The sequence below is a fragment of the Asparagus officinalis genome, chromosome 1 (genome assembly GCF_001876935.1).
Source record: "Asparagus officinalis chromosome 1, Aspof.V1, whole genome shotgun sequence".
In the NCBI taxonomy this organism is placed as follows: domain Eukaryota; kingdom Viridiplantae; phylum Streptophyta; class Magnoliopsida; order Asparagales; family Asparagaceae; genus Asparagus; species Asparagus officinalis.
The window spans coordinates 91,542,965-91,554,517 of record NC_033794.1 but is presented as its reverse complement, the minus strand read 5'-3'; the positions used below and the strand labels follow the sequence as shown (position 1 = coordinate 91,554,517).

Below are 11,553 nucleotides of genomic sequence, written 5' to 3'. Positions count from 1 at the left end.
ATATATATATATGCACACACATTATACAAAGATAAATATCACACAGAAAAATATCGCAAACACAAAGATATATGTGGTTCAGACTTCGAAGAAAAACCTACGTCTCCACGGGAAATTAATAATTTTTCTTTAGTTTAAATTTAAATTATAAATACAAGAGAAAAAAAGAAAGAAATGTTAACTAAAAATTGAAGATTAAAAAGCTAATAATTAAAATTTTGGGTCGGGTTAGGCTAGGATGGGCCGGGTCGATGGTGGGCCAGGTTAAGGTGGGTCGGACCTATTTCTCTAGTCCCGGGTCTAGAGCTGGACCTAGCCCGGCTTGTTTTAAATTATAAATACAAGAGAAAAAAAGAAAGAAATGTTAACTAAAAATTGAAGATTAAAAAGCTAATAATTAAAATTTTGGGTCGGGTTAGGCTAGGATGGGCCGGGTCGATGGTGGGCCAGGTTAAGGTGGGTCGGACCTATTTCTCTAGTCCCGGGTCTAGAGCTGGACCTAGCCCGGCCCGTGACCCGGGTATATCACAGGTCGGGTCGGGCCCGATCCACTACAAACCGAGCCGGGTTTTGACCCATGGAGGGCTGGGCCGGGTTAGCCTGCGGGTCGACCCATCTCGCGCCCAACCCTAGTGGACCTTATGTTGCTTTTGCAATGACCTGGTATATTTGTTATTTTTCACACTATGATATATAGGTTACGGCTGAGCATTCGGTCGGTACAGGTCGGTTTTGACCAAAATTAGCCAAACCTAATTGAACTGCTTCGAATTTAGAACCTCACCGAACCGATGCAGTTCCAATCAGTGCGGTGCAGTCGGGGTGTTTGCATTGTGATGAAAGTTATTGAAATAATATGAAAATTTGATTTACTTTATTGGTTTAACTTTTGATTAGTCAAACAACTGTCAAACATATTCAATCTCATACTGAATTATCTGCTAGACCAGTTAAAGCTCACGTGGTACAATATAGCATCTACAACTACAGTAACAGGCAACTATACTCCAATGAAACCATCTACAAATGATGATATACTTGCATCTATTTCTAATAGAGATTAATTTTGTTGAACAGAAGCAATTATCCAAAATCACCCCTATCTCGAGCACTATAGGCCAACAACAATCATCCAAACTAACTTGATAGAATTAGAGATCTGGCTGGGTTTGAATAGAAAGGAACTGTCCTCAAAGTAATTAGATTTCGATGCACTTCAGTTTGGATATGATTATGATATTGGTTGGTTCGGAGCAATGTTTTAAATATCGCCTGATAAATTGATATTATCGGCAATTTATCGTTTTTTGGGCCCTTTCGCTATGATAAGTTTGATTCTAAATCAGTTATCATTTTTGGATGTTTATCGTCGATAATGCAACGATAAAGTGAGTTATCAGCCAATATTGTCGGCCCAAAAATCGGAATTATTGGCCTTTGGTTTGAGTTTTGATTTTGGGTAACGAGTACCTATTCAATGCACTTTAAACTCGATCCGACCCGAGTTTCTACCATTAGTTAGTAATCCTAAACATAATTATTTACATTTTAGTATGTTCATATTTCATTAAGTATGGTTAGATTATATTTTAGAATATTATATTATGTATATCGCTATTTGGTAACGTCACTCCGATAAATACTACTTATCTCCTGATATATCCCCAATATCTGCTATCCGATATGGATTTTGATCGTCTGATAAATCCCCGATAACTGATATTTAAAACCTTAGTTCGGAGGGTTTGGTTTGAGATTCATCCAACATGCACCGAACCGAACATCTAGCACCGAACCGAATTACCTAAAATTGGGCGGTCCAGTCTGTTAAATTCAGTGTGCACGAACAGTGCTCACCCCTAATATAGGCACATAAAATACATTCAGAGTATACCTATTTTTTGCCCTATAAAAATGTATTAGAAATCAGCAATCCTATTAGATAGATTTTACCAATTGTTAGAATTATGGGTAGATCTAAGCCTAGGTTTCATGGATACGGGTGTGGACACGGACATGGGATACGATAAATTTGTAATATGTAGGATACGGGGATGGTAGGCGCGCGCGCACATACGCGCGTGTCTTTGTCGATATATTTATAATTAAAATACCCATAACTTTGTATGTTTCTTTTACTATCTATGACAATTAAGAATCAAGTTAAAGCAAACAAAGAATTAAGGTATGACAACAAAAGTTTAGTTTTGGTAGCATGAGATATGATGGATATTTTTCAAATTTTTAGTAATGGCTTCGGTTTTCAGGCCAAAAACCTGTTGGTTTTGAGCACGATATACCAAACAAGCTAGTTTAGGGTTACAAGTAATGGGGGGATTTGGTATTGCTATGAACCGCACGTGTCTATTCCTTGGTGAATCAGTGTCCGACACGTGTCTGACAAGGATACAACACCCGAAATGAAGTGTTCGTGTAACCTAGATCTAAGCAGACCTACATTATAATTATCTAACAAAATAAGGCTGCACTTCATGGAAAGTCTTCACTTTGTTTTTTCTTATAAATTGAGTTCCATGGTGAGTAGGCAGTAAATATTTCCCCCTAATATTAATTAAATAAACAGAGCGGATTTAGTGCGGTTCTGAAGGAAGAAATTCCTTCTTTAGACATATTTTGAAGGTTATTCATGCACTTATTAATTTAGACTGCTTATGATATAGTATAACTATAGTAGTTTTAGTGGGGTTTTGAGGGAAGAAATTCATGTTTTAGACATATTTGAAGGTTAAAGCACATTTCTGCTCGTGAAAGTATCGGGGTTGCAGCAAACATTCCCTTTATCCCTTTTATGGTTGTCATGCATTAGGTCATTGTTGCATGGACGAAGCAATGTATGGACGAAGCAGTATGCTGGTTGCTAATGTGACAGAACAATGACTGTCATCTTATAGAGGTGTTGGAAAATATTTTTTTGCGAATGAGACATTTGCAATCAAGGGGAATCAAAAAATCATATCTTACAGTAGAAGCATTGGGAAATGAGAATAGCTGCATAAAACTTAGTAAAATGGAAGAAAACTTCATGTATTATGAACTAAAGCCCTGAGAGGATTACTGATCAAGCGATTTTGTACCGTGAAAATGATTTGGTCTTTGGTGGACAGATGAAACACATTGACTATGATAGAGCTGGTGTTTGTTGATGACATGTGACTAGCGTGCTGATGACCTGGAAGTTCAGAGAGATCTATATGAAGAAATAACTTGAAGGATTTGAGGTGGGTGAATTAAATGGAGTGTGTGCTTATATCGGTATTAGAACTTCCAGAGGTGCATATTGCACACTAAGATGGTGATGAAAAGGCCAATGCTTTATGGTCTAAGATGTTAGGCATAAGAAAGCTAAACTAAACAATATGACAAATGAATCTGTGGTATAAACCGTGAGGGACGAACATAGGAGTTCATGAGATGAGTCAAAGGATGAGCAGTTTGGACTTCAGATGTGGTGGGGAAGCACACATCAAAGAGCTAGGGCATCCTGTAAGATTGGCACTCATGGCCACATTCATGAATTAGAAAAAAGATTGAAAGTAACACAGTTGCTAGTGATTTGAGGATGTGATAAAATCTTTGTTCTTATAAATATTATCCTTAAAAGAATGATTCATGAAAGAGTATGAGGCTAACTTGTTTTAGGTAGGGAAGACTTGATAGTTTGGTTATGGTAATTATCCATCTGATGTATTTCTGGAGACGAATGCAGACTTCTGACAAAATATTTACAAGGTTAGCCTTTGGATGATAAGGAATGATGCGTCCAAACTCTGATCTAATATTTTCCTAACAGTTTCCTAACAGTTTCCTAACAGTAACATGATACCCCCTTCAAGCCTGATGGCGAAATAGCTGCTTTTCATTAATCACCATTAAATTCTAAATCTTGAGTTAGACAATAGGTTGTCCTTTTCTGATCTAAGGTCATTAAGCTTCCATAAGTTGAAGCAGCTGCCATTAACTGCTTTTAAATTACTGCAGGATCTCCTCACCTCCTGTTTTTTTGGTTGGTTATTTAGAGGATTTGAACTTGCGGTCTCTGACAGCCCAACCAGCTCCTCAGCAAGGCCAGTGGTTGTTATGGGCTAGACTTAGACATGCATCCTTAACCTTTTTAAGAAAATAAGTATCTCCCATTCTAAATTTTCAAATGATGCCTACTGAAGGTGAGACGAGCAAAATAGGGATAATAATGTGTGGACTTAAATGGAATATTACCTGCATATACAATAGATTCTAGAATTGATAAGTTAGGGGATTTGAATTATCTTTTGTTTATGAGGAACATATTTCGATGTGAATCTTGTCTGTAGTAATTATGTAAAGGGCGAACTGCACATAGACATAGACCCACTGTAATATCGCTCTTTTGGAGCTTATTAACCCTATGCGGTTTGATCTTTGGCAGATAGACCTCCTGAGTGAAACTTTATTTTTCTTTTACACTCGGGGATCTATTTGTCAAAAAACAACTCTTTCTTTATTGGTAAGAGAGTCAAAAAAATTCACTCGGAGAGTCTATCCATCAAAATTAAACCACAGATGCAGTAAGTTCTAAAGTGCAATATTACAGGGCCCTATGTTTATGTGTTTCGCTATTATACTCTAAATACATAAATATTTGTGGAATGTTAAACTCATATTCATTTGCACCTGTTGCAGTCACTACTTTGTGACCCAAACCCCAACTCACCAGCAAATTCTGAAGCAGCTCGCATGTTCAGCGAGAACAAACGAGAATACAACAGGAAAGTGAGGGAAATAGTGGAGCAGAGTTGGACAGCAGATTAATGGTCGACAATTGACATGCTTTGCTCCTGGCAATGATGCAAAAAAAAAAAAATGATGATTCTGCCTATATCCAACCAAAATGATCAAAATTATCAAACCTTAGATATATATATTTGTATTCCTATGCAGATGATGATATATCTTCCTTGTTTGCTGTATATTTGGCTTGCAATGCATATGTTTCTGGATATTTGAACTCCTATGTGACTGCGGAGTATTATTGAGCCATGTGCTGTGGATTCCCTTTGCTCTGTTTCTGGTACTTCCATCACAGTTTTTGCCTATTGAAGAGCTGTACTCATGGGCTGCAGAATCTCTTTGGGTCCATCCTCGTACTTTTTGTTTATTGCTCTTCAATTATTGTAGGTTAATTTTTCTCAAGAATTTTACAGCCGGGGTGGAATATTTTGAAGAAAATTTTAGCTGGCTTTGATCTCAGATATGACAAGTTCTGGGCATACATTTTAACTGAGATATCCTTGGTGTTTATGACCGTATTGGATTATTTAGATGCAATCTGAGGATTTAATTAATTGTTGCAGGTAATACTGTCTAGTAAAATTGAATTAGTAGAATGTTAATATTGTGGAAATTTATTGTTTTTGTAGTTAACCCTGCCGCCCTTTTTTCTTATCATCATTTCCTTTAGGTTCCTATTTTCCTCATTTTAGCTATTTCTGCTAGTATGCAAGAGTTAATGAATTTCTAGGGAAAACTAACACGTACTTCGAGAAAACATGGGTTGAACAATGGGAGATCTCAGGTACAAGATCATGAGCGTTTCATTTGAAGGGGGAAAAATAATAAAATAAAATTAATTAACCTTTCATATCTGAATTCAGGATGCGTTTCATTCACAGACTAATAACTAGAGCCACAGATTTTCTCTCTCTTACTACCCTCTTTTAAGTCTTAACATAGAAGATACAAAATATACAAAGACCTGCTGCCATCATCTCACACGGTAGCAAGTTACCGTTCAAAACACTGAACAAGCCCGAAACAAAGAACATTATAGCTCAGTGAGCTAAATTATGACCCATGAAAGCTGAGGCTATCGCTGCTGGTCCAGCCGTCTTGAACTTGAACAGAGTACTGCAGGTTCCACAGGACGTCGTCTATCGATGGACGCTCTCTGTGATCTTTTGCTACACAGTTGAGAGCAACGGCGACTAGCGTTTGTAAGGAGTCTAAAGCAAACGTGCCTCGGATTGTGGGATCGATGATCTCCCGCAGTTTTGATGGGCCATCGCTCAAGCAATCTTGCAGCTGTCGAACATCATAAGATTTACCAATGGCGTTAGTAGGGGGTTTTCTAACAGAACTTAGAGGGAGTTTTTGCGATAGTTTGAAAGTTCAGGTAGAAAGCACCTGCACTTAAGGGTACTTCACAAGAAACCCTCAAGTGAAAAGGTTTAGAAAGTAACATAATTAGTTTAAGAGTTTTTCTCTTAACGGGGGATTTTGTGATATTTTGACAGTTATTTCATTTATTCTCTAACAGTTGATTCATTTATTCATCATCTATCAGGTCTGAGCCTCTATCTGTAGCATACAAATCGAAAGCACTGATAGATTTTTGGCGTTGAGAGGAAATGCGTTAATATTTTGATTCCCACGATAGTATGTATTTTTACATTTTAATAAGACAATAATCATCGTAATCTATTTATTCATATAAAAAACTTAATGAAGGGAAAAGATCAACATACCTCGACTTTTAGCGCCTCCAGTTCATGCTTGGATCCTGGGGGTTTACCCGTCATTATTTCTAAGAGGATCAGACCCAGCTGATGAACGTCTTCTTTTTCACCTTGCTCTAAACTACGAATACTGTCAAACAAATGATAAATACAATAATTAGATTCAAGATGGAAATCTGAATTGTCCTGAAATTTTCCAACTTCAGCAATATATAACCTGCTTCTAAAAACAAAACAAAACAAAACCATAACCATCTGCTGGCTGTAGAAAATGAAAGACACCACATTCATCTTTTTTAGCTGAAAGCTACATCTATCATCATTGAATGGCATAGTTTTCTTAAAATTTCTGTTCCTAGTTTTCCACATCTTAATCCCACCACTCATAATCTTCTGTGTAAACCTTAGTTCACTGTCACTGTCACCGTGAGGGATCAACCTTAATTTGTGACATAGTATGTATATGCCACTTTAAACATTTTATTAGGGGTTGTTAGTAGTGTATGACAACACTTTTCTCAACGTCAATATTATAGAAATTTGGCATTCATCTCCTTCCACCTTCTATTTAGTATTTTTTTTTAATAAAATATCAAAATTTGCTACTATTGTTGATTTATAAGATTATCATCGATTGAGATAATCCCAAATTGAAAAAGATATATACATATAGTAATAGTTATAGTAATCTGTACTTGCTAACGTCATTACTTTCATTTAGCAATATTAGTCGGAGCTTCAACAATATTTCTAATGTTTTAATGAAGAGAGCTAGAATAAACATAAATAGACCAAGGACTGTGCACCAATGTTTTGTTCTTTAATAAATTTAACTTTGAGATTCGTACTTGTGTGTGATATATATTAAGACGTATCTCGAAGATAGCATTTATATTACATCCCAACACGAATCTCAAGGTATATCCGAAATATAAAAAAGTTGGTACACAGAGCCTCAGTTGTTATTAGCTTACTCAGACTTCGATTGGTATTCCATCTTTCTGAAGCATGCATATGTCGCCATCAAAAATTGATTCTCGACAGTGAACAAGTAAAAACCACAAGTGAACTCTACTGGTCCTAGAATCAAATAGGCGATAACATTTACCTTCCTCGATCGTTCTCTTCCAATGTGCTGAAAGGGCTTTCTGAACCTACCTGAAACACAAAACAAAAAGTTTGGCTAAAATGTATACCGTAAAGATTAAATCCTAAATTCAACTTTTGTACCTTCAAATAGTTACCTTATTATTCTTATTCTTGTTCTTTGATAGCATGGGTAGATTATAGTTGCTGATCTTTGCCGTCAGTGTTTCATCCAACATAATATTCTCAATGCCAAGATCATTTCCAACAATTCCAGGTATAGTTACAGTATGCAGGAATTGGATTCCCCTTGCAACCCCGATTACTGCTGATACTCTCTGGGGCCATTTCAGCATCTCTCTCTTTCTCCATTCTACAAAGTTAGAGGAACAAGTAAATTTCGCCTTCTGCCCTCTATTTTGGAAAGGGTTATTTGTGGATACCAGCTCTGTGGTATCATTGTTTTGAGCTTACTATCCCTCTACTTTTATTATCGCAGATAGAGCCCCTGATTTTTTTTTTTTTGACTCTTCAGCGGGTCTATCTGTCCAAAAGCAATCGTCTCTTCTATGAGGGTAAGAGAGTTCTAAAAAATGAACTCAAAGGATCTATCTACAACAATAAAACTAGAAGGGTAGCAAGTTTCAAAACAGCGATACCACAGGGGTCTATCCACAAACCCCTTTTGAAAAATTATAGCATAAAGAACTAGTTTGCATTTTGTTACCGGTAAGATGACTCTTAAGCGTTCCATTTGAAACGGACTCATAAACTAGGAAGAGGGTGTCGTTGGTGCTTGTGTTGTCTTGGATGCTAGGAATGCAATGTCCGAGGATGCTGACCAAATTAACATGCCTGAGTTTTGAGATTACATCCATGTATTGTGTCAGGCTCTGAGGTGAGAGCTTCTGTTTTAACTTCAAACTTCTGATCATGACTGTGGATCCATCTTGGAGCCAGCCTTTATAAAACTGTCAGGAATCGAACAAACATATGAACCTTCAAATGACTTCAGATATAAAAGAAGTGATGGAAAAAAAAAAAACATTCTGAAATTATGATTCAAAAGGAGATCTCTACGAGTTCGCTTGTAGACTGTAAGTAGAACTATGAGTACTGTTTACCACATGCTGCAAGTTAATGCTTGACTAGTGTGGATATACCCTGATGCTATAAATCCCAAAGGGTTGATAGGTTCCATAAAATCGAAAACTACAAATTTTGGGGAGTAATCATGTTGTCAACCAACATTCATTTTGGGGAGTAACAGTATGTGGATATCCAGGGTTCAATGAATAGCTTGATTACTATTTTGCCGTAGCATTAGCATCAACATTTAATTAGATTAAACTGCATGAAAGCCATGTTACCTGTCCTTGAGGGCCATCAGAGACCAAATTTGAGTCCTCAAATCCATTTGTTGCTTCATCGAGCTCCTCCATTGTAAATACCTGATAAGGCGTCAACCCGAGCGTACCAATCCTCACTGCTTGAGACATATGCCCTAGAAAAATCAAACCCATTAGATTTATTAAACTCGGATATCTTTATTCATATAAATCTACTGTAACCATAGACATATCAATCCAAAGTATAATTGCACGTATTTGTGTCTGCTGGTGTTCTGGGAGAGACCTGAACCGATGTTTTCAATGTTTTTTGGGTGATGGGTTTTGGTAATTTTACACTTCCTACGTCCTCTGGTCTTGCTTTCTTGAAAATCAAGAACACCATTAAAGACAAAAGCGCAGCACCAGCTACAATCCCTCCCAAAATTCCCAATATAAGGCCTAATTTGCTCTTCTTGGACCCTTCCTCTTTCTCTGGAGAAGGTAAAACTGCAGCTAATGGATCTCTACTGCAATAAGATTTCGGGTGTTGGTACCTCGAATCTCCTACCGAGTTCAAACAATTCCATGACTTCAAAACAACCCGGGTTGAAGAATCAGAACTCAAACAAGAAGGCAATCCACCCATCAAAAGATTTCTCGAAATATCGACAAACTCAAGATTATCCCCGCAAAGTAATTTTGCAGGAAGAACTCCGGCAAACCTATTTCTAGACAAATCCATGTAGCGTACTAACGGTAGAGAGAACAAAGAAGGGGGTATTTTCCCATTGAATTGATTCATTGACAAATCTAGCTTCTGAAGCTGATCAAATGAAGCAAACCCAATTGGAACATTACCACCAAAGGAGTTGTTCTTCAAGACTAACTCAGTGAGGTTTGCTAAGCTTCTAAGATCAGGCACTGTTCCATTGAACGAATTGCCACTAAGAACAAGGCTCTCAAGGTTAACCATTGAAGAAATCCCAGCTGGGATTTCTCCATAGAGGTGATTTGAGCTCAAATTGAGGTCTCTTATGGAAGAAAGTCTAGCGATCTTCGGAGACAACGGCCCCCAAAGTCCGAGGGAAACAAGGGATAGTGAAGTTAAGCTTGGGAGCCTAGTGAGAGTAGTGAAGAAAGAATCAGCAGAGAAAGAAGGAGATAAGGGGGCTGAGCTGTCGCCATTGATTTCGAGCTCGGTGATTCTAGTACCGTAACAAGAGATTGAGAGTAAGGGAGAGGACGGGAGGTAGCAGAAATTGGTCGCATTGTTTATTAGAGAGAGGGAGGGAGGGTATTCAAGCATGCGTTGGAGGCGAAACAAGGTTTTGATTTGAGAAGGTGAGAGGTTTTGTGAAGAGATTTGAGGGCTCTGGGTTAAGATTAAGGGGAGGAGAAAGAGGAGAGGGCGTAGAGGTGCCATCTCTTCGATGAGTTCGATAATGGGTATTGTGTTTTTCCCCCCTCTGTTTTTGAGGATATGTAGAGTTCAGGTTGAATTGGATGCAAAACAGGAAGTTTGATTTTAAAAAACTTGATGTCGATGATGTGTTCTCAACTTCTCATCATTTCAGAGGATTTTGAGGAGAATACAATGAGAGAGAGAGAGAGAGGAGAGAGAGAGAGAGAGTTTTGGAGTGAAACAGAGCAGAGAGAAGAGGAACAGGGGAGGGTGTCGCCCTTGGAAAGAGGAAGAAAGGGGAGTTTGGCTTTACAGCAAAGGCGGGTGCCGGCGTCACGTGCTAGTTGTGACTTCAGGCGGGTTCCATGCGCGAACTTTTTCTTTTTCTTTTTATTTTTATTTATTTATTTTTGTCGCGGGGACTGTTAATTTTGCTTAATCTTTAAAATTGTACCTTACTAGCTCCATTATCGTGCATCCTAATTACCTTTCTTGATCTGGCTTCCTTTCATGTGTCCTTAGGTTACGCCAGCTAATCGTTTGGTTGAATGTTTGATAGAACTAATCCCATGTGGGTTGTATTCGTCTCCATTGGTGCAATTAAATGCCCTACTTAATAGTTCCAAGAGGTTATCTATAGCATCCCGGCTTAACTCCTAGGTCTAGTTTGGTACGCGGGAATGAGGTGGAATGGAATGATCATTCTCACTTCTCATTCCTTCCTACCAAACACACCATCTTTTTTGAAGTTGGAATGTCCATTCCCACTTCTCATCAATTCCAACTTTATGCGGGAATGAGCATTCCCAATGAAAGGATAGGGAATGAGCATTCCCACTTAAATGGGAATCGATAAAATATACAGCTTTAAAATTCGTCCATTCTCATTTCATTTTATAAATTACACCCAAACGTGAGAATGAGAATGACTATTCCATTCTCACATTAATTCAATTTCATTCATTCTTCCGTTCCATCCTCATCTGAGTTCATTCCCGCGTACCAAACGAGGCGCTAGGATCTTATTTAAGTTCTAAGTTGTTCCCGATCACAAAACTATATCACACGCATGCTTTTAATTATTCGCCCACCGATGAAGTGTTACTTCACATGGAGCCCACCGAAATAGAGCATGAAAGAAAAAGACAGACGCGCAACAATTATACGAGCATCAATTTTGTCACCGAGATCTCCTTAAATGTTACCGGCAGATATTATTCAT

General features: G+C 37.9%; 2 protein-coding genes across 2 annotated transcripts in view; one reads left to right on the top strand and one right to left on the bottom strand.

Moving 5' to 3' along the window:
• Positions 1-5,064, top strand: part of LOC109828004 (ubiquitin-conjugating enzyme E2 2) — a 10,836-nt gene extending 5,772 nt beyond the window's left edge. The window contains exon 6 of the mRNA XM_020395031.1: positions 4,681-5,064. Coding sequence (XP_020250620.1) covers positions 4,681-4,809 — 129 coding nt within the window. The 3' untranslated portion in view covers positions 4,810-5,064. The remainder of the gene's footprint in view (positions 1-4,680) is intronic.
• On the bottom strand, positions 5,614-10,624 carry LOC109827999 (probable LRR receptor-like serine/threonine-protein kinase At1g14390). Its single transcript, XM_020395025.1, has 7 exons — positions 9,206-10,624; positions 8,969-9,102; positions 8,326-8,569; positions 7,757-7,971; positions 7,621-7,670; positions 6,522-6,642; positions 5,614-6,078 (listed from the first exon to the last, which is right to left on the bottom strand). The coding sequence occupies exons 1-7, from the start codon at positions 10,350-10,352 to the stop codon at positions 5,842-5,844; spliced, it is 2,148 nt and encodes a 715-aa protein (XP_020250614.1). The 5' UTR covers positions 10,353-10,624; the 3' UTR covers positions 5,614-5,841.

Coding starts and splice junctions, on each gene's coding strand:
- LOC109827999 (XM_020395025.1), bottom strand. CDS start 10,352: ATGGCACCTCTACGCCCTCTCCTCTTTCTCCTCCCCTTAATCTTAACC. Junction 9,103..9,205: donor CAGAACACCAGCAGACACAA/ATACGTGCAATT, acceptor TGATTTTTCTAG/GGCATATGTCTCAAGCAGTG. Junction 8,570..8,968: donor CTGATGGCCCTCAAGGACAG/GTAACATGGCTT, acceptor GATTCCTGACAG/TTTTATAAAGGCTGGCTCCA.